General features: G+C 46.4%; 2 protein-coding genes across 3 annotated transcripts; one reads left to right on the top strand and one right to left on the bottom strand.

Annotated features, from left to right (window-relative positions):
- The first annotated feature begins 642 nt into the window (after positions 1 to 642).
- dhrs7 (dehydrogenase/reductase (SDR family) member 7) lies at positions 643 to 7,913 on the top strand. Of its 2 annotated transcripts, XM_036541740.1 has the most exons (8): positions 643 to 706; positions 1,142 to 1,287; positions 2,498 to 2,650; positions 3,097 to 3,203; positions 5,099 to 5,338; positions 5,797 to 5,919; positions 6,099 to 6,314; positions 7,853 to 7,913. In XM_036541740.1, the coding sequence occupies exons 2-8, from the start codon at positions 1,158 to 1,160 to the stop codon at positions 7,898 to 7,900; spliced, it is 1,017 nt and encodes a 338-aa protein (XP_036397633.1). In that variant the 5' UTR covers positions 643 to 706; positions 1,142 to 1,157; the 3' UTR covers positions 7,901 to 7,913. The 2 variants fall into 2 exon arrangements, with proteins under 2 accessions (XP_036397633.1, XP_036397632.1); XM_036541739.1 differs by lacking the exon at positions 7,853 to 7,913 and having other exon boundaries at positions 6,099 to 6,865.
- A 2,752-nt stretch (positions 7,914 to 10,665) lies between these two features.
- On the bottom strand, positions 10,666 to 20,389 carry pcnx4 (pecanex 4). The gene is made up of 11 exons (XM_036542945.1): positions 20,206 to 20,389; positions 18,570 to 19,336; positions 18,161 to 18,340; positions 17,477 to 17,982; positions 17,219 to 17,319; positions 16,662 to 16,784; positions 15,682 to 16,042; positions 13,755 to 13,858; positions 12,499 to 13,571; positions 12,047 to 12,233; positions 10,666 to 11,345 (listed from the first exon to the last, which is right to left on the bottom strand). The coding sequence occupies exons 2-11, from the start codon at positions 19,256 to 19,258 to the stop codon at positions 11,094 to 11,096; spliced, it is 3,576 nt and encodes a 1,191-aa protein (XP_036398838.1). The 5' UTR covers positions 19,259 to 19,336; positions 20,206 to 20,389; the 3' UTR covers positions 10,666 to 11,093.
- Positions 20,390 to 23,295: the final 2,906 nt, after the last annotated feature.

Here is a 23,295-nt window from a genome sequence, read left to right as displayed (position 1 = left end):
CATCGAAATTTAGATGACCTGTAGTATATAACATGCTCAAATGCTTGTCTTTGTCTTGCTAATGAATTAATTCAGAAGGAGTCGGGCAATCAAATAATCAAATAATAATAAATGACAAAACCTTTAATGCTCATTAATGCTTTTTCATAAGCAGACATCTGACCTATTACCACTGTAAAGTTCGTGGAGTTAAGATTTTTGCTACATAGATCTGTTGTCTTAATTTTTATTATAATCATTATATATCACACAGGTGAACTATTAAGAAAATGAATGAACTGAAACATGCACGTGTTAGCACAAAGTGCAGAATACACAAAACCATAATACATACAATAGATAAGTCCACGGTTCAGGTGTCTTGTTCACCACAATGTATCATTATCAGTAGCAGAAATAATTGTACAGGATACTATTTTGCAAGAAATATTGATGTATTATTGTATGTCAACAAAAAGCTTTAAAATTCTACGTGTTATGTTCGGTGCTATTACTGTTTTGAAGATCGCATTTTTGCCACATGATTTACTAATTATTTATCTGTATCCTACATTCTTGCAATTAATTCGGATGTAGTTCATAACAACCACTTCCTGGGTGGAGTGTAAGTGCAAGCGGAAGTTTTTTTTTTCGTTGTTGATAGTTCCGGGTTGCACACTCCGATAAATTCGTGCGTCTAGCAGTTGCATGTCAAGGGAGTAGTAAGGTGAATTGTCTTCGCAACTGCAACCATGTTTTGTTTGTTTTCGTTGTGGCAGAAATAATGCTCACCATTGATTGCTAATAAAATCTGTTTGTAGTTTTCACTAGCTATTATAGTAACGTGCGTAAATTACGCAATCTTGAACTAACAAACAAGTAGAATGGGACATAGAATTGATAATATGCTGTGTAGATCTGTAACCCTGGTAAGCTACAGTTGTTTGAATTGTGTAGCTAGTAAAGTTGCTACCACACAAGTATACTTAGTTTCTCTAATTTTGCTATGTGCTATGTAAATACTAAATTATGGCCCCCTATTAATGTTTGTGTCTGAAAGTTGTCATTTTCAGGTTGGGAAAGGTGTGCGCTGTAGTTTTTACAAATAAAGTCTGCATCACTGTTACGGTTAAATTCCACGCATTACTTGTCTGGAGTACAGGTCAAGCCGTCAATCAATGGATTTCTCCGTGACGTCTTTGCTGTACCTTGCCGCCTTGCTTTACGTGATCGTGCAGCTAGTGCGTTTTGCCTTTGCGGACGCCGACTTTACATTGCTATGGACTGTCGCGTTTGGAAACAAGCCAGGTAATGTCCCTCTGCTAGCGCCTCTACCACGTGACGTCTAGGTAGAAGCCAAGGGATATTAAGCACCATGCAAACATTTTAACTGCAGAGTTGGAGGGGAGAGCGTTTCATTTCATTGCAGCGCATCATCTGTACTTTCAGTAATGCGTGTTCTCAGTGTCCTGTACGTTCAACTCTCCGTTTAAGGGGTAACGTTGGTGTCTTTTTACCAGTTTTACCACATCACACTACACCTGTCATAATGGCAGCCTCTGCCTGTCATGGACAATGGCGCAGCTGACGTGAGGGCACCACTGCTTGTTTATACTGTGGCGCACCGGGTGTTCGGAGCCTGTCCAGACACCACAGACATTAATGGCACGGCTGGGGAGGAGCCTGTGGGGAGTGGAGACACTAACCCTTTATCACAGCAGGGCACACTGTGCCTAGAGTCACACCTATGTAGCTCTGAGAGCACAGCTCCACAACAGCATCAAACACAGATATATCTGTAGGGCTGACAGGTTTTCTTACTTCTAAATGTGTACACCTCGTTTCCAATTTTGAGATATTCTTGTTTTAGAAAATTGCAAGTCATCTTCTGCCTTATTGTATACAAGTGTGACAACAGCTGGTTTACTGTGCATTTTTGGTAAAAAAAAAAGGTTTCTTTTAAACGTCCCTGTTTCACTTCAATAAATATTTCCATAAAGATTTGACTTCCAGAACATGGTTACAATGTGAATTTTGGACATAGGTGATCACCCCTCTAGAACTAAGTAATACTTTTTAGACCCTCTCTCAGACTCTTAAGGTTTGTATAGATTTGAATGGAAGGTAAATCTCTTCTTGTTCAAACAGTAATAAACAGGCATGTGAGGTTTATTCTACACACTGTGTTGGGCACTAAGACCGTGATGTTTGTAATAACCATTCAAAAATCAACATCGACCTTCTGATATTGATTCAGGTAATACATTTTCATTGTACCCATTTCTCTGAGAGGTCACAGAGTAATCCATATGCCAGTTATGTTTAAGCATAATTTAGGAACAATTGTTAAATTAAGGGTCATGTGGTGGAACAGTTACACAGTGTGTGATGAATGCAGCATTGTGTCATAGGCCATGGCTACCATCCGGACCTAGATGTTGTTGTGCCAAGCCAAGCAGGTTGTGAGTGCAGCACTACCACCTCTTTATTTTCACTGCTGTGCTTCTCTGCTCACCAGAGAACAAGCTGCAGGGGAAGGTGGTGTGGATCACTGGGGCCTCCAGTGGTATTGGAGAGGAGCTGGCCTATCAGCTGGCTCGACTGGGGGCTCGCCTGATCCTGTCTGCCCGCCGAGAGGGTGAGCTGGAGAGGGTGAAGCGCTGCTGTCTGGGTGAGTTTAAGTTGCTTTTTTTTTTTGGAAGAAAGAAGCACGGGCATGAGCTTAAACTTGGCTTGGTACAGACATTGACTCATCTCTGCATGCATGCTGAAGAGGTCCATCTGATATTGGCTCAGACCTGCAGGACGTGTTCTGCAGATTTATACTCCACCTGACCTTTTTTAACCTTCTGTACGCCCCTCGGTGTAGGGGTACCAGATGTGTTTGTGCATGCTCACTATGTTTGTGCAAACCTGATTCCTGTTTGAGCCGTCTGTGAGTGAAAGGGAGGGCTATGTGTCAACAATGGCAGCCAGGCATGCCGTGTGAATCTGCACACCACTGTGGCGTCCCTCCTCACACTAGGGGACGAGCTAATACACAGTGCATCACTTTTCTAATTGCAATCCACCCGTCCTGTGATGACTTTAAAACACCACTCTCTTTTTTATCTGAAGAGCGCAGCAACTTGCAAGAAAAGGATATTCTTGTTCTTCCGCTTGACTTGCTGGATAGGGGATCCCATGAAGCAAAAATGAAATCTGCAGTCCAGCACTTTGGCAATGTAAGGTTCATGCATTTAATAATTAACAAGTATTTTATCCCAACCTTTTTCCTCTTATGGATTTTAGGAACCTGAAATGAAAAGACTAAGCAATTGCGTTCCATCTGTGCAGCTGTGCTCCACTCTCTGTTCTCCTGCCAGTATGTATTGTGTAACTTTGACTGGAGTATGTGAAACTCGTCCAGTGTGTGTGGAATGCACAAGGGTTTATGTCTTGTTTGTCTCCCTCTGAGTAAACATGCATGTGTGTGCATCTTCAATAAATGTGGCAGCATGGCATGGAGCGGTAGCTCTGTGGTTCCACACCCATGAGGGTCAGCTGTGAGAGGCACCTCGTCAGCCCTAACATTTAAATCTTCCATCCCACTGCCTGTAGCACAGGGTAGTTAGGCACACACAGTCAGTTACATCAGACGATAGCAATTCGTTTTTCCCGATTGCTAAGACACATTTTCTGAAACCATTCACCACTTTCTCAAAACTACACACACGTTCTCAAAACGTAATTTTCATCTGTACAACCAGCTAACTTTCCGGTCGAAATCAAACTTTTCCCTCAGACAATACACACAAGCAATCAAAAGCACATACTACATGACTGCCTCTTAGACACTAGAGGGATTAATTCAAAACACTCTAACCAAAATGTAATTTTTCTTCTGAAATCAGTATCCTTCCGTACAGGAAGACACCATCAAGAGACATTCAAAACAATACTATAAAACACCTTTGCAATGTCATACTGACAAATTACTGTATGAAAAGAGCAGAAATTTTCCAACCATTTATTTCCAGAAAACCATAACGAAGGAATAGTGGTACATAGGGTAGGTAGAGTACAATTTTTGAAAAAAAGAAAAAAATTGAAAAACTTACAAAAATATTAATATATACATAAGATAAACAAATGTAATTCCATACTGTAAATGTAATTACAACTACTCTGCATCATGATCTCCTCTCTGGTCTGAATCCAGCCACAAAATTTCATCAACATCACAAAGGATGTTTTCCCTGGCCAGGCAATGCAGGAAATATGCCCTGGTATGTCTAATCCAGCCTTGGATGGCTTCTATGGTCACATCCCCACAGGCCTCCTCCATGGAAATCAAGAGGTTTCTCTTGTGTAGGGGTTACTGTCATAAACCTTCCACCGCCATACTGACAAAAATTCCTCTAATGCATTGAGGAATGGGGAATATGCAGGTAAAAAAGATATGTGAATGTGGAGTGGTCATTGAACCAGGCGTGAACCAGAGCAGCCCGATGGAAACTGACGTTATCCCAGATGATAACATACTGGGACTGCTCTGGTTGCCCTGGTTCCCCTTCCTGTTGAAGTCGCTGGTAAAGTTGACCTAGGAATTCAAGCAGATGTGCTGTGTTATATGGACCCAAAGTGGCATGGCGGTGGAGGACCCCTTGATTACTGATTGCAGCACATAGAGTCACATTGCCTCCTCTCTGGCCAGGAACCTTCACAATGGCACAGTGACTAATGATGGTTATAGTGTGTTAGCAATTGGGAAAAACTGTAATAATACCTCTATCAATTGCCAACTACGAAACTAGTTAATCTTGTATATTGTCTTTGTTTTTGTGTAGTCATTATCCAATCTTCTTTGTTATTAAGAAGTAGTTACTTTATGACTGATTCATTCATCATATCAGACAGCTCAATGGCAGGAAACCTGAGCAAGGGCAAAGCTGGTTCCAGCAACCTTTCCTTAGTGATTACAAAACACTCCATAAGGTTATGGATGCACAGTGCTCTCTACACTGTACTGTATGTACCGCATCACCACTCAGGGTCCACTGAGTGCATTAATGGACTCATTTAAGAGACATCTTTGAGGGGTTATGACTCATGCTAAAGGCCGTGTGTGTGTGTGTAGATTGACGTCCTCATCAACAACGGGGGTCGCACCCAGCGCTCCCTGTGCCTGGACACCAACGTGGAGGTGTACCAGGCTCTGATGGACCTCAACTACCTGGGAACAGTGTCGATGACCAAGCAGGTGCTGCCCCACATGACGGAGCGTGGGACGGGTGTCGTGGTGACGATCAGCAGCGTGGTGGGGATGGCGGGAGCGCCGCTGGCCACTGGGTATTCTGCCAGTAAACACGCCTTGCAGGTAAGGCGCGCGCAGCAACAGCTGGCTGAACTCCTTACACATGCAGAAACAGTGGCCTATGTCATAAAACCGCTTCAGGCAGAGGTTCAGTTTAGATGTATCATGTGTTGTCAAAGACTTACCGATTTGAGCCAGTCATATTTTGTTACGGAGTACAGAGTCTTTTGATTTGTTCAAATGAGTCAGTGATTGACAGCACATACAACACACAGTAGCTCCATCTATTGTGGGGCTCATGAATTCTCACGTTACTACCAAACTCAATGACATTGTTACGGGGCAAAGCCCCTATACATTGAGTGGCTACATCGGCATCATTCCAAGTAAGATTGTGTAGACACTAATGGGGCGGTTTGTAAAAATTATGCAAAGTGAATTGTGCTTGAAGGCACTACACCTGAAACAGGCCTTGGCACTGAGCAGCAGGAGACTGATGGGTCTTTACATCGACTCTGCAGGGCTTTTTCAACTCTCTGCGCACGGAGCTCACAGACTACCCCGGGATCACCATTAGCACAGTGCTGCCTGGGCCCGTGCAGTCCCAAATCGTCCACAATGCTTTCACGGAGCAGCTCGGCAAGGTGGGTTCCAACTCACTTATCATATTCAGCTAGGTATTCAGGTAATGTGTTCCCAAGCCATTATACAGGGTGTATGCACATTATACACTCGAGTCCGTTATTCCAAAGCGTATGGCTTGAGCACCTGGAAAGATGGTGATCTGTAGTGATGTGAGTGCGTGTTGTTTTGCCCCATTCAGCCTGTGGCGACAGCAGGGGACCAGCAGCACAAGATGCAGACGTCTCGATGTGTCCGTCTCATCTTGGTGGGCATAGCCAATCAGATCCGGGAGATGTGGATTGCCCAGCAGCCCTTTCTTCTCGCTTTCTACTTGTGGCAGTATGCGCCCACCTGGGCCTGGGCCTTCACAAACTACCTGGGCAGAAAGAGGGTGCAGAACTTCAAAGCGGGACTGGTTTGTACCAAATCTTCTCATTCTTACTGCATCAGAGATTTCATCTTAGGGCAAACAGGGAATCCCACAATGTATTAGACACCAAGGGAGTCTAAGAGATGCAAGTATTGGACAGAATAATATGGCTTGTGTACAACTGATTTGACCGGACATCTTTCATTTTTAATGTAGTGATCAAAGGTAACATGCCCACCTAGGTGTTCTATATATGAAAAATTGTGACCACTTGGTAATTCAGAGCATGCTCCATTGGAGCGGTGTGGGAAAATAAGCAGCTGCTCCCTTGGTGAAGGCTGTCCATCATAAAGCCCCTCTCCAAATCACCGTAATCCTGCAGCTGGTTGCTTTTCTGGGGGCTAAAACAGCCGAGTCCAAAATACCAGCTGTCAGGCATGTAGGGGTTCATTATAATGGCAATCAAAAGTAGTCCATACAACTCTTCTGAACCGCAGCCAGAATTCACTTAATTTCACTCTCCCTCTAAGTAAATTCACCAAACGATGGTCCACAGGACAGCTTTTCCTGTCTGTGGGCTAGGGAAGGCCTTGATAATCCCCGAATGCCTCTCACATCTCACTTTGCTTGCTGACTGTAATTAACACTGAGTTACTAGTGCCATAGATTTATTAGCAAATTGCTGGTACACAAAATGACCTTCAACATTTCATGAATGGTGCATAGTTTATTACTAAATGTAACATTTAAATTTTGATGAAAGCCTTGAAAAGTGGCCACCCAGGTGAAAGTAAGCTCCTCCAGGATGCAGTCCTTACAGGCTTTGCTTTGAGCTCCATGACTGGCAGATCTAAACAGCCTATCATACCTCCGTTTTACCTATGGTCAGCATGTATGAAAGCACAAGGTGTAAATAATTGTTACTGCCACTGTTCACAACAAAATGCCAAATTTTAATTACCATTTACATTAAAGTGCTGCCAGGAAATTTGTGAAAGAAATGGCAGCATTTTGTTGGCCTTAGGTCTAGCTGGCTTTGCCTTTCAACCCTGGGGGTGGGGTGGGGGGGTGACATTAGTCAGTCGCATGAAACACTTGAGAAGGACACGTCAGCATGTCAGACACTATTTAGGGTGACTTCACAGCAGCTGGGCCTTCAGCTGTTCCTGACCTTGCACAGTCCGAGGAAAGGGGCAGCCAGGGCATGACAGTGAGCATGACTACTTCCCTGCGACAGTGTCCACCGAATCTGGTCAGTGCTGGGCAGTGACAGCTGAAACCATATGGCCGAGTCATGTGCTGTCCAGCCAGAGGGACAAGGGGTCAAGGGAATCACACAATGCCATTCTTACACTCCGAGATACCATGTATGAGGAATTCGGGGGAGGGGGGGGGGGGGGAGGATTTCTGGTAGTGCTGATCAGAGAATACAGATATCTCAACAATGTGTTCACTGTTACCATTATCTGTAAACAGTATTGCTCTTCTGAGTTTAGCTGCTCTCAAAATATGTGATGTTTACCCCAGTGTTTCTTGAACCAAAAACTAACAGAAAACTTGATTTTTTTTTATTACTTTTGCAGGATGCAGACTTGGCTTACTTTACGAAGCCCAAGCCCAAGACCTCCTGAAGTGTATATATATTTTTTTTCTTCCCAAAACAAGTTTCTTTTTGTGGGGTTTCTAAAGCTCACGCAGTAAAAAGGTCTATTCCCATCAGGACTTTGGCACTTTCCCTTCACTCAAGAGTTGCAGTCAGAATAAAACAGTTAAGCAACTTCAAAGGCTGATTTCATGTTGTACTGGTTAATGGAACGAGTGAATCAGCAATTCTGCAAGTCTAATGGAATTTACTCGCCGCTTTGTTTCCCTCCTGCCTTCCCTCTGATGCGCATTCAGCGCTGGGCACACGGGGGAGAGCAGAAAGGGATCAGGAGGCAGGAGGTAATGTAGCTCCTAACGCAGAATGATATTGTCCCTCATGCAGAGTTTAGATGGGTTTAAGGGGAAGCAGAACACTAAGAGCCTCTGAGTGGGCACAACTGCATTCTCCGGCATTAGCGCCTGAGTGCTCATTCTGAGACCCTGCCATCTCAGTGCAGCAGGGGTTTTTACAGGTCTGGAACCGGGCTCCTCTATGCTAAGTTAATTACCTCACTAAATGATTGATCCTGAGGTTAAAACCAAAAATGAAAAGCATCCTACATTAAAGATGAACCACGAACATGCAGCAACTTCAGAACCCGCAACATTATGTTGTCTGCACTTAGCTTGTTACTCTATGCGCTCCAGGACATTTTCCCAAGGACAAGGAATCTTTAATCCACAGCAGCAATGTTGTGAAAATATGCCATCTATCTGCACTGTCATGTAGCAAAACATTCCAGCCACAGGGCACAAAAAGCACTTTGTGCATATTTTTAGACAAAAACCCTGAAAATTGCGAAAACCCTGTTTTCAGGGCTGTGGTTACTATATGGATTCAATGGGGTTTTACTTTTAAAACCAGACAGGGTCAAGGTGCAATAGGTCAACAGGATGCATGAGACCACCAGTTACAACTGCAGCAATTGGTGTGAAACCCATCTGAGCTGAAAGTTATATTTACCAGCAATGCAACATTTGTGTTTCAGTAACATACTTCATTGAAGATTCAATCACAACCCCAGATTAATGAATATTCAGTCAAACGCATCAGTACAGAGGAATCCTCTGACTACTTGCCTTCTCAAATAAAATAAACTAACATCTGTAATTCCTGTAAAATGATATATATAATTACATATATGTACAAATACATACTGTACAATAATCACAGCTTTAAAAATACACATTTAAGAACACCCTTTACAGGAATCCTTAACTGCAAACATCTCAAATAATTTTTCTTTTCAAAAGAAGTATATTGTAAACAGGACTACAAAGTAATTACCAACAATATTATTGATTCCAGTAACAAAAAACAAGGCACATCCTTGATATAAGCTGTTTATAGAAAGTGATGCCTTTTTCCCTTCCTGTTTTGAGAACAGTTAAATGGTATGTGGAGTAGAACATGTGAAATAGAAACAAAATACAAAAATTGGAAGCACTGAGAGGGCTGTGTTGATACAAGGGGAGAAATGGCCTCTGTTTAAAAAGTTTAAAAGATGGAGTTTTTCAAATTCTGTTTGTTGGTCCCAATATACTCAGGAATGAGTGTGTTATGAGATAGGTGGGGCATATCAGACTGGCTACACCAGCATGACAGTTTTTTAAATGTGGGTCAAGCCCACACAAACTTCAGCCAGTTAATATCCTCAATAGGTGTGGATGTTCATGGTCCTGCATTTTTTGACTATTCCAGAAAATAGGCTAAACTGCAAAATGTTTAAAGCATGAACCTAAAGTCCAAACAGAAGTAAATTTCACCAAAGCAAAGACAAGTTATTTAACTGTAGACATTATGATGCAAAACTATGCTTCCAGGCTCTGTGCCTGAGTATTTAGTAGGATTTAGGATTCAGTTGTCTTTACCATTGAACAAAGTTTTCACCTGCTTTGAAAAGTTCTGATATTGCAATTACATTGAAGGAAGGCCTTTTGTGACCCAGGGGTATTCAATCTAAACACGTGTGCTTTGCCTTACAGAATAGTTTAAGAAAGACTTAAAAAAAAAAACAAAAAAAAAAAAAAACATTCTTCATATCTGTATACAATAATTTCCTAAATTTGAGTGCCCACCAAACACAAGCTTGAGAACAGAAAAGTAATAAATGCCTACATTCATAACACAAAGTTAAGGACTGAATACCATGGCACTTACAATGTTCCTCAAAAGTGTTGGCAGACATTTTCACTGGAACTACCTGTAAAAGGATTCCTTTTAGTTGTGGGGACAAAGGACATCTCATGCCGTTAGAATGAAATAACAATGAACCGCTTGCCCATGGTGCTTTTCAAGGTATCAGGTGTCAGGTCTTTTTTTACTTTTCAAAGCAGATGTGTACTCTCTTATTTGCTTCATGTACTTGAATAACATACCACATATTTCCAAATAGCTTCTCCCGGCTAGCTTCTGGAAGAGTATGTGCTGTTCTCTGGTGGTGTCATTTTAGGATGCAACCTCACATGCAAATAACATCTGTCTTAGTGAAACGACTCACAGCTCTGTCATGAATAATCAAGCCATATTTTGCATTGCCATGTAATAAGCAAAATATGCAACTGTCATGTAAAAATAAATGAATGACCATTTAGAAATATGACCACACAAATCCACAGCGTAAAACACACTATCAAATTAAGATCTGGATATTTCCCACCAACTGTGAAACAAAGGACTAATAAATACCCTTTGAATATCTTGTATATCAAAGATTAAAAAATACAAGCCAAACTGATGTTTGTTGTCATTTATGACTTCTGTGGTTGTAGTTTCAGTGGAGTAGTTTCAGAAAACACACATGTAGTGAAAGAGCTGGAATAGATGGCAGGTGCTGGTTTTGCTGGGAGCCATGCAGTGGAGGTTTGATCGTGTTGAGCAAGAGAGGCGAAAACATGGTATTGCGGTTGTCTCGACACAGATATGCTTGCGTGTTCTCACCACCTGACGGATATTCCCAAGTCTTCCATATCACTGTAAAGACTTGTCTGTTTAGTTTCCATGACATAACGACGTCTTTTTTTCCCCCCACACAAACACTACTGTTACCACTTTGCGTTTGCTGAGAATTGCTCATATTAAATAACCAGACGCTCCGCTGGTGTGTCCCCCTGTAGTCAGTGAGCATGCGTGGATCATCAGGTGGACGAAACATTGAGCCTTATGCTACCGGGAGGCGGTCAGAAGCAGGGCAGGTGGAGCGGGGTGGAGGAGTAGATGGGGTACCCCAGGGGCGGGTCCGCGGCCTGCACGGTCAGGTTCCGCAGCAGGACGGGGTGGGCCTGGATGCTGTAGCGCTCCTCGTCGTCGTTGGTGGCGTACAGAAGCTCCCAGGACAGGTTTGCCCACTGGCCGCGCACCCCCTCCCGGTTCAGACGGCCCACCTGCACCAGCATCTCCTGAAGGCTCAGCACACGGCCCGTGTAAGTGCCCTGGGGACAGACGGAGTGACACGCTGACTCGGCCATCTCTGAGGGTATAAACACTGACTGTTTATACCAAAACACAGTGTTCCATTTAACTCCAGATGACCACAACACAGAATATCAGCTTCACAAGTCATTTCCTCTCAATTAATGCAACACTGTTATTGTGTATTGTTACATGCAATCATACCTGCATAAACACAGGTGGTTGTGTCTTACTCAAGTGGCTGTAGTGGCCGTATAGAAAAAAAAAAATTTGAGTCCCAATATATATCCTGATATGCAGTGTGTCAGGGTGAGAACAGCTTTTCCTTTGCCTAAAATTCTTATTACTACTTCAACACTTAACACTATGTATTTCCATAACGAATCACTGGATTAGCCACATGTCCTGGCAACGTTCAGTTTTCTGCCAGCAGTCTTGTGGAAACCAAGAGGAAATGACACACAGGCAAAGGGTAACCTGGACAAACACTGGCATTGAAAGACCAGTAGTCCCGGTGGATCTGGTCCTGTTCCCTCAGTGCTGCAGCCCAACAAGAGCCTTAACAACAGCCGCACACTAGATACCATGCATTTACCACACTACACCAATCAAAGGCAACAGTTACTAAGTGTTAACAGACAACAAATCACTCTACAAACAAAAGCTGGCCCTTAATCAAACTGTAAGCATAACTTGGTGGCAGAGGATTGAATGAGGTTACCATGGTGAGGTCATGGCCCAGGGAGAAAAGGAAGGGCTTCTCTTGCAGGACGGCCTCCTGCCAGCCCCTCTCGGACACAAGGCCAATGTACCAGTCCCGGCCGTAGTCCTCCAGGGTGCTTAGGAGCTCTTCTGGACTCTCCACAGGTCCCAGGCTGGCCTGGTCAAACAGCAGCTTAAAACTATACCTGAAAATACCGGGGGATAACATGAAAATGGATGTGTCAGTGGTGAAGGTTATACTTTCGGTTCTCATGTTTATACCTGTTTGTAAACACCTTGAGATCCATGCTAAACAATGATAAGAGAAGTAAGCATTTGAGCTTTGTCATTTTAGTCTCATTATTAATTTGAGCTTTCAGAATACAGGTTTACCAAATCACATAATACATAAAGTCGTACTTAATATTGTCCTGTATGAAGGACAAGCTTGGAGTGACACACCTACATTACCTGAAAGCTTTGAGCGTAAGCTGGAAGAGCTCTGTGTTGGCTGTGAGCCAGTCCAAGCCTTCGTTCCAGGGTACGTCGCCGCAGTAGACCCTGTAGACGTAGCTGGGGCTGGTGACGGTGGACTCGGCTCCGAGAGAGATGAAGCAGCTCAGAACCACCTGGGCGTACAGTTCCCTCAGCGCCTCGTCCGCCCGCAGGGCCTCCGCCACCTCCTCCGGAGACTCGCCCTGCCCGGCCAGCTCCATCCGGCCCAGGACGAAGCGGAACCACTCCTCCGGGAAGGCCTGCCTCAGCTGCTGGATGCGGGACGGGGGCCAGGGTGCGGTCCGCCACCGAGAGGGCAGGCTGAGCAGCTCTGAGTGGTGGGAGCTGAAGTTCACGGGGGGCAGGGCGGACCCGGGGAACTTGGGTCCCTCGGGGTCTGCGCCCTTGTCCACCGCCGGGAGCCCCAGGCCCAGGGGCTGGAGGGGCCTGAGGGCCGAGAGGGCCACGTCCCCGAACAGGCTGTCTATCTCCACGGAGCCGGGCAGGGAGGGGCCCATGTGCAGCACCGTGCGGTCCCCCGGGGCCCCGGCGTTCACCTGCGCCGCTGTCCGCCTCGGGGGCTGCGGGCCGAACAGGTCGTCCTCGTCCGACCAGTCGCCCAGGGAGTTCAGGCTGGAGCTCTCGCGCCGCAGTTTCTGCGAGGAGCTCTTGGACGTAACCGCGTTGGGCTCGGCGCACGCCTGCGCCTGGGACGTCTGGGACTTCCTGCCCTCCTCCCCCGCGCTGCCGGGGAAGGCCTTGCGCCGCTTGACGCAGTGCTGCAGCAGCGCCCACGCCAGCACCTTGAGGAAGTCGTCCTTGAACTGGCGCAGGTTGTCGTGCGAGTCGATGATGCCCGTCAGCACGCTGCGGGCATCCGAGTACACACGGACGGGCAGCGCGGCGCAGGGCGTCAGGACGTTGCCCCAGTGCAGGTTGAGGCCGCTCGCCCGGCCCAGCCCCTCGGGGGACTCGAACGCCGCCTCGAACACCTCGTCAACCCGCCGCGCCTCCGCTGTGTGGCAGGACGTCTCCTGCAGCTCCAGCCCCTGGCGCACAGACGGCGAACAGGCGTCAGCGCATCAGCGTTCGCTTCCGAACAGGCTGCCAGTGCAGCGCAGTCATCAGCCTTTACAACTTACTGCCAGACACTTTCAGCGAATCCTTTAACTCCTTCCTGAATGCAGGTATCACAAAATCAACACACAGATGTGAGGAAAAGCGTGCAGTACCTTGATGTTCAAAGAGCAGTAGCCAAAGCCTCTCTCTAGGACCAAGATCCACACAACCCGGTCCTGGAAACGGCCAAGGAAGTGTGATCCAGGTGTTGGGGAACCTTGAGGGAGAGAGGACACACCTCAGTCATGACAGTCAATAGTCATTAAAAGCAGGGCTTTCAGAGGTGAAATCTGCCAGCACACCTGCATAGCAACACAACTGAATAAAACCAGCAGGACATCTGACCAGATAATATCATAGATTAAAGTGCCCTGTGACTTAAATGGCATTTGGACTCTTTTGCGTAAGGTGCTGCATTACTAAATGGCAACAGGGGCTGAACTGAGAAGTATAAAAAATTTTGTCGTGTCAAAATCTGGTATGAATCAGTTTGGATCAACTGTCTGCAATGAGATCTAAATACCAAATTCCTTCAGCCCCGCTTTCAACCTGCAGTAAATATTTGTTCCTCTGAAGAAAACAAGCCGAGCGGTTTTCCAAGGTGGCCTTCACAGGGACTGACAGAAGAGCAGACCCACGGAGGAATCTGGTGCAACAAAAGAGCAATAGTTGCTTAAGTTCCACTCGTGTTTTCATGGCCCAGGGATAATGTCAGATCCCATATCAACGTCTCGCAGGAGCTGCGACGCCTCTTGATGGAAAGTGACATGTTGTGCGTTCTTCGGCTTCTCACTGCTCACTGATGCACAGCCCAATGTCACAGAGGGGGCAAAAACAACAACAGCAATTCCCCCCATCTTTTAAAGCATCAGAAGGCCCAAAAAAACACTGTGTTCTTGAATAATACGTCCTGACAAAGACCCTGCTGCTCACCACAGAAATAATTAGACTTAAGGGTGACGTCACCTCTTTTTTTTTGTTTGTTTAATGGCATCCCATCTTAAAGAATCACGCCGTCTCCTTCCTTCTTCTCTGACAGCAAATGGAATCAGATTTGTAAGGTAAATGGTGTGGAAATATTTGGGATGCAATGAATCCAGATCAGGGGGGACTTAATTTGGGTCACTTCGCAAAGGGCTGTGGGTCACTTCCACTGGATCTGTGAGCCGCAGTGGAGTCGGGCATGAGCAGCCAGCGGCGGCAGTGCGCGTCACACGGCTAACGCTCCTCGTCTGAGACTGGCGTAGGGGAGCTTCCACTCCACGCACTGCACGAACGCTCACCGCAGGTTTAAAAGGTTAGCGTGTCGCCGCAGCCGTATCCTGCAGCACACACAACATACAACTGCAACACTGACATGAGAGGCACTGGAGTGCCGTCCGCGCATCTGCTTACGCAATGTTCTTGGAAGCCATTTTTTGCATATCTGATTTTTTTTTTAAATGGTGATCCGTACTGCGATGAAGGAAATTTAAATAAAAAGAAGAACTCTGATCTGATCTGTTACAATGAGGGGCGTAACAGTGGACTGGGCTGCTGACTGTTTATGTGTTCCAGTCCTGAGCGGTGCTTTCTGAGCTGTGCCTTCAAGCAAATATTTCACTCGGACTGAGCCAGCGTTTTCAGATTCCCAGAATTTGCACGGTAAAAATTGCGACACAAGAAACATACTGTATGAAAAATGTAAGCAGGCAAGAAAACAGAACACATATTCCGGCTCATTAAGCACACGAACCCTTTAAGACCTGACATAGTAAATCTTGTTTAAAACCAGAATATTAAAATGACTTATTATACCAATAATCACACTGAATCATTCCATGTGAAATGACAGCATTTCATATCTCATAAATGATTTATGATATTAATTAAAAATGATTATCTCTTTTCAAAATGCAAATTTCACATATAGATTTTCATAAAAATTATGTCAACACAGGGAAAGTGAGAAATTTTCCAGGCAATACTAACTGTACCACCCATATTAATATGGAACTGAGGATCCTGCTACCCCGTGGTGAGAGAGGGAGCCGCACTGACCCAGCGCTCCCCTGGCGAAGGCCGTCCTCAGGGCGCAGGCCAGACTGCCGCTCATCTGCTGGTAGTAGACGGAGTCAGGGCAGGAGCAGGCGGTGCCCACGGGGCCCGGCCAGCTGCGCTGGGGCCTGGGGAAGCCCACCAGGAAGACGGGCAGGGTGAAGAGGGGCAGCAGGGGGGCGGAGAGCGCTGCCGACAGGGCCAGCACGGCCAGCAGCAGGGGGAAGAGGACGCCGTTCAGGGCCAGGAGCGTGCCCGCCGACTGCCGCCGCTGCTTCTTCTCCGTCCAGGACGTCACCAGCACCGTCAGGGCGAACTTCAGCTTGGACGCGAACTGCGCCAGGCGGTCGCTGATCAGGCTCACCTGAGCCAGGCAAACAGAGAAATGAGGGGCCGGCTCTACCACACACCCAAAGCAGTGTGCCTTTTCCCAGCTGATTTAGTGAAATAAAAGAGGCCTGCTGCCCATGATTCCATAAGACTGACAAGGGCTCTGACCCGCACTGTTCAGTGGAATGCCTCACAGCACCAGCTGAGGCAAAATGTGGCAAATTACAGAAGAGAGAAGATAGGGACTTTCACAAAGACATTTGAAAAATGTTGCTGGGACACCACCACAGCTGTGCCCTCACAACTTTTTGTTACAACTTTTATTACGATTAAATGTTCCGTTTAAGGTCAGTCAGTAAAAACGGCCCTACATCAAGTATTTTTTTTTCCTTAACGTTCCTGAATATTTGCATTTAGAACTCAAGACAATGTCCAAATAAAAACAATCATTTTTAAATTCAGAATATACACAGTATATAAACTGACACTACCAATAAATTGTTTAAGAGCAACAAATTTTGGGTATCACATACAAATCACATGCAATGACAACATCTTGCAGAAACTCCAAATTCATTTTGTTTCTGGCTCATATCTGGTACACAGCATTTCCCAGCGAAAACGTGGCACTGAAGCTGGACTCGGTGCCTCACCAGGAGGAGCTGGACTCCTGTGCCCAGGCTGTCCCACCACAGCAACCGCACGCCCCTGGCCGCCAGCCTCACTATGGCCACCACCACCATCTGCAACAGCGAGTCCTCCGTGCTCTGCCACACCTGCACAAGACAACACGCGTCACGGTTTGAGCCGTTTCCAGCAGGAGATCAACCTCCTCCCTCCCTGGTCTTCTCAGCTGCTATCAAAGCCTGGCTGGGCTCTGACATCTACAAATGTTACACTGCCACGCATGTATACTCTAAAATATTATCCTGTTTTACCACAGTATTTCATTAAAAAAAATGATTTTGTATTTCATGATGTATGCTGAGTCTATGATTACCATCCAATGAGTTAAGAACCCTGAGGCTAAGGAACAGGTGCGAGGGCAGCATCACACAGGCAGTCCATTCAGGACCTGAGAGTGGCTTTGTTTGATCTTATGTTAGGATGAGGACCAGGCTGACAGAAGACAGCTTGCTTGAATAATGGTGATTCTGAGCAGGTCTCTCCTGCTCTTCTGTGCTGGCTCCTTGCTAGCGGAGGGACTCACCGCTCTGAAAGCCCGTGTGAAGCCCATGCAGAGGGATGCGGTGTGCAGCCACTGAAGGGAGCTGTCCACAGCGAGGAAGGCAATCATGGCGAAGGGCGAAACTGCGAAGCCCACGATCAGACAAAATGAGGGCGATGATTATTTCACCAGACAATGCAAACTAGCCCTTCACAAAGGATACTTAACTTTCATTAGGCATGCCAACAGAATTATCAGAATGAGTGTAAACAATAGCAAACATTGACTGTAATGTCTTACCCAGATTGACCAGCACTCTTCTGACCATCCCAGCCACCTGGAGTCCCCTGCTCTGTTGCTTGAACACCCTCACGCTGGTGGTCTCCTTGGGGTACAAGGGGTTGTGGAAGACCCCTCCGAAAAGGTAGACGCCTTGCACCTCGCGGAGAGCCCAGCTGAGGGCGAAGAGGGCGATCAGGAGGTAGCTGACGGTGGCCTGGGGTCCCGCGGTCCAGTTCAGGGGAGGGGGGAGGAAGTGATGGAGAAGCCCCGCCTCGGCCAGCGCCCCCAGCAGCAGGCCGAGGTAAAGCAGCAGCTCCTTGCCGCCCAGCCGCCAGCCCAGCGCACGGGACGGCTCCGCGTGCCGACCCCCCGGCCCGCACGACCTCAGGAGCGCCCCCATCTGGCTGAAGTCCAGGCTGAGCAGGAAGCCCATGGCGACGGTGAAGAGCACCACTCCCAGGGTGGAGGGGATGAAGAAGACGGAAACGGCCACGGACACGGACACGATGAACATCCCCAGAAGCCTGCAGTACAACAACACATTCAGTGAAGATCCGAAGCACAGACCCAAGCTGGAGGACTACAGGGAGTCTGATTATGGGAACAGTAACTAATTTCAAACAGTGAGGTAAAGGAACTAACAAAGAAATTCAAAGTAACCACAAACAAAGTCAGGCCCTGTAACTAGGAAGGCGTGGTCACCTGAGATTGGTTGACATGGGAGAGCCGCCCAGGCCGAACACCAGCACCTGCTCCATGCCCCAGAGGAGAAGGGCATCCAAGGGAGACAGCATGCCCAGTGCCCACAGCAGCGGCAGGAAGAGGAACAGGACATGGAGCACCTGGTTTGTCTGCTGCAGCTCAGGCACTGGTCCTGCGAATCTACCAGCACAGACAGGAGCAGAGCAAGCAGGTCAACACGAGCTGTTACACATCAGCTCTAACTGTTTGTACAGAAAACGATACCTTCTTTACGTTACATTACATTCATTTAGCAGATGCTCTTGTCCAGGGTGACTTCCAGCACAACCTCTTTCATACCATCAAATTAAACCTACTTTGAAGAAAAAAAAACAAAAAACAGGCAAGTAAATTCGGGCTCATCAGCTACCTTTGGGCGAGATCCACAGCGATGAAGGTGAAGATGTAGAGCGGGCGGGTGAGGGGCGTTATCTCGTAGGTGTCCTGCGCCTGGAAGGTGGCCGTCTCGGCCGCCGTGTTGATGATGAGCGAGTACTCCCCGATGCAGAGGGTCACCCAGCTGAGGACGAAGATGATCACGGCCGCCGCCGTGCTGCCGTAGAGCGCGGTCAGCCGGTTGAGGAGCAGGTACCATGTGCCCAGGCCGCAGAGGGCCCCGGCCAGCACCGTGTGCGCCACGGCGCTCAGGGCGAACTTCTTCCCCGGCACGATGAACTTGACCGCCTCCGGGCTGGCACAGCCGGCGAACTCCACCTCCTCCTCGTCGGCCAGGACGCTGGGCGTGTGCAGGCGCTCCACCGCGGCCGTCCTGCGCGCGGCCCGGTGGGCTGCCGCCTGCACCGCCGCCGCCGCCGCCAGCATGAGCCCCCCGGACAGCGCGGCCGCGTAGTAATCCTCCAGCAGCTGCAGCTGATACAGCAGGGTGCCCACGCCGCCGAACACCCATGGCGTCAGGAACAGGATGATCTGGTTGACGTAGATGTACGGCGGGGCGCAGTAGCCCAGCTTGAAGCGGGGCCCCCCCAGCACCGTCTGAGGGAAGCGCTTCCAGAAGAACTCCTGCTTGTACTCATTTAGGAGGGGGACATCGGGCCCCATCCTAATCACAGCATGGGGGGAGTCCTTGTCATCCCCAAGGGCCAGTTATAAGCTTCGGTAACATGATCTGCGGCTCAGCTGCAGACAAACAGAGAAATAACTTTAAAAACACGATGACAACATAGCAAAATAGCTGTTGCTGAGCAGTATAGAGAAATTCTCACATCAAGTTTCGACTGATCGAAGTTTCAAAACGCAAACATTTACCCAGCCAACTAGACAGACAGATACACAGACTGGTCTTATTTTGCTAGTTACCACATAAAATGTCTGTGTTAGTTTCGCTGGTCTGTGAATATGTGCGCGACACGCCAGTAACCTGATGCATGACGGTCTCTATGAGGCGAATGTAAACAAACAGTTCGACCATTACTCAACAAGTAGCTAGGCTAGCTAATGTTTTGGTATACCTAGCTTAGCTACATAGCTAAATTCAACACTGGTAGGTCTCCCATATCTGGCTCACATTGCACATGTTGTGTTCTTCAGATAGTGGCTAGTGTGACAGTGAAAAATGTAAACAACTGGCTGGCTAGGTTTCAAAAAAACGCAAATTTACGTAGCTAGCTGTACCTCTGCCAAGCGCAGCACTAGCGATCTTCACTTGCTAACGTTAGCCAACTGGTTTTACGTTTGAATGCAGCTAACTAGCTAAATGGTGAACGTTAGCTAATATTGCCTGGACATCTAGCTAGTGTTACTTCAAAGAAAAATACCCGGGAAGTTCATGGAAATATTATTTTATCAAATATACACACCTGGACTTATTTTTTCCACTAGGCTCCTGAATGCCCTTACCTAGCTAGCTCCGAGTCATATACACATTTTGCACGATGACAAATCACTGATGCTAGCTGGCTAGTCTAGCTACCGCCATTCCCACAACACAGTTAGCTAGCCAGCTAGCTAACTGTCTCTCTAAAAACGATGAGACAACTCGTACTCACACATTTTCACATTACAACTGAATGTTTTCCTCAACGATTGTGATCTGTGGACGTGTTACATTTGAAAAGGCGGTCTTCTTTCACAAATGTCCAAGCGCCGGCCCATAACGGCGGATGTTTCCCGTGGTAATCACCATACGCTGCCTCTCCACACTCCCCCCTCACCGAGCTGGAGCTGCGTGCGCGTCCATGCCCACCTCAAAAATGAAGCGATGCGCGCACATGTGACCTTTCACTCAAGCGCGACGTGTGCGCGCGAAAGCTTGCGCATGACCGAGCTTCTATGTGCTCTGTGTTCGGCGGAATAAATTGTCAGCCAATATTGCCAAATTGTTGTTTTTTTTTTTTTTTTTTTTTTTACACTAGGGTAAACTCAGTCTTTACAAACATAAGAATAACGGCCACTGCAAAATGATGGATGACCAGTTTTCTCAAGGGCTGCTGAATTAATTTTTTTGATGTATTCATCAGAAATTTTTGTTGGTTAGTTTCTTTTTCAAATGATTTATAATAATAACATATTATGTGTTAATGTCTAAGTCAGACTTCAATACAGGCAAAGGAAACACAGGTCATGGTCAGATTGGTAGATATCATCATAAGTGAATGTATCAGTAATTGGATTCTTGAGTTAACCACCAGCAGAAGATACAGCCACCTACAGCACTGCAGTTGGATCCACTCTGTCTGGTGAAATGCACCAGTTGTCCAGACTGTTTTACAAGGTAATAACGGGCATCTTTGCCATGTTCCTGATTATATAATTTGTCCATAAATAATTTTTCAATGCACACTTGGAATTATAATGTGGTTTACATCTAACATTTCGATACAATTTGATATATTCAAATTAAAGCATATCTTGGAAATGTGTAAGAAGTTTGTGTATTTGCCATGGCCTAAGTTTTACTTGATGTTTGTTTCACCTGCATTCTTGTCCTCCATCCACACAGTGTCGATCAAGACAATGATCAAACGCTTACGTTTTTTACTTCAGCAAGTGCAGTTCACTACCATAAGACAATGTAGGGGAACGACCTATTGACTAGCAAGATGTAGTCAATTGTAGCAAGTGTAGTGAAAGGTAAATTCATCCATGACACACATGTTACAAAATCTTCTGGTTTTCGTTAATGCTTTTTAATTATTTAGGAATTTTTACATTTTTAGTGATTTTTTCAACCATACATAGCCTTTAGTTTAACATGTTTTCCATCATATAGTTGTGGATTACTCCTGGCTCATTTAGGCCAATGTGTATTGTTCATCTGGGGTCCCTTTCAGCTGCCCATTAAGACTTGCAGGCATGCCCGTAATCATGGGATGGGACAAGGGGTTTAGGTGGAATTTACACAGCTTTCAGGTACAGTGAGGACTGGTCTCTGATGGCTTCTTCTCTGGCATGGAACAACCTGGTATTCCATGGAAGTGGGAATGATTATTGTAGCTTTGTAGAATGAAGAATTGAGATGTTTTCATTTGCAAAGTACAGCGAAGGAAGGTAACAACATTACTTAATGATGAAAGGAAGTAGCTATTTTTTTCCAGCATCAAACTGTAATGATTTTTTTCCTCGACCATGCCAGAACGCATAGGTGGAGGTGCTGGCTGTGTTACACAGTAAGTTTTGCCGCAAGCTGCAAAATGACTGTTTCAGGGTTTGCCTACAAGGCACTGAGCAGTAGTAACATTGTGGTTGAATGCTGGACAGGAAGGGAGGTGAACGTTCTCATGTACTCAGGGAACAGTCATTCATTAAAGTATTGATGTCGCCAGTTCCCTGACATTAAATTAAACCCTTGATGTCCTCAAACAACCGTATTTAAGCACATTTCAAACAAAATTAATGTCACCACGCTTGAATGCTATTTATGTGTGATTAAATTGCTGCCCCTTTAACTAGAATTAAGTGGAATCTGAGTTACGGAGGCCATAATTAAACGGACAAAACACCTACAAGAAGTGTGCGCAGAAACATAGTCCTTTAATTTCCATGTTTTCTCCATTTTCGAGCAGACCTCCACTCACAAACCATAAATAGTAAGCACATACAAAAAAAGACAGCTTGCATGCAGGGTTGGAGCGAGGAGAAATTGACCTCTGACTGTAGTGAAGTGTATCGAGTGTCAAGTGTACTTGCATAAATTCAATGAAGTTCAACACTAAGCACCTTCTCTAACCGCCCAGTGGCGATGTGGTATGGTCCCCACTGTGTGGCCATTGAGGCTGAGGCACTCCATTCCAAGTCTCTCCTGCATAAAAACAGTCTGAGCTCCCATTGATTCATAGGCCTTGTTGACCTGGTGATGAAGAAGACCATAAGATTTAGAGGAGTTTGGGGTCACAAGGGCCTTGGACACAAAGACATGCTTTCTAGTTCCAGTGATTGTCCCTGATCTGTCTCATACTAAAAGTGTCTTGAAATAACCCACTCACAACTCACAATTTGTTTCGTCTGAGCACTTTTTTCAGCACCACAAAATAAAATATGGCTTCATCGTCAACAGCTCGGGGACACACGTGCTTCACCAGTGCAATAACCAGCTTTAGTGGTATCCTGCTACACTGCCTCTGCTGGAGTCTGGTGCTCCATGCTCTGCAGGAGCGGAGGGAGCAACAACCGGGACTGTGTTCTAAACTGCTCCCTTTGCTCTCCGCGCTCCGGCGTTCATCGTTGCTTTCTCCGAGCGCTCCTAATTAAGCCCCCTTTTCAGGGTCCAAGCTGAACAGCGTGTGCCATGATTGTCGACAAGAATACCCCGCACGACGGGGGCCCAATTGAAACGCCGACGCATTGCAAATGCGAGCGCAATTACCATGTCATCTGTCAGTAAACGAGGCTCTTCTGCTGATTGCTGTTTGCAAATTTCGACATTTTCCGAGCGCGGCTCCTCAAGGGCATGGGGTCTCCTTGCATGCCAGTCTATAATCAAAGCGCGCTGGCAGACGACTCCATTTGTCGCCAGCGGGAAAATTCCTCCTCCTATTAAAACAAAGCTGATGCTTGATCATCCGGCGACACACTGAAGTACAGCCGCATCGTGGGCTCCAGTGCCATTTCCGCCCTTGTGCGAATGTGGCTGCTGTTCC

Source organism: Megalops cyprinoides, chromosome 12, assembly GCF_013368585.1.
Source record: "Megalops cyprinoides isolate fMegCyp1 chromosome 12, fMegCyp1.pri, whole genome shotgun sequence".
NCBI classification, from domain to species: domain Eukaryota; kingdom Metazoa; phylum Chordata; class Actinopteri; order Elopiformes; family Megalopidae; genus Megalops; species Megalops cyprinoides.
This window is presented reverse-complemented; position numbering and strand designations above follow the sequence as displayed.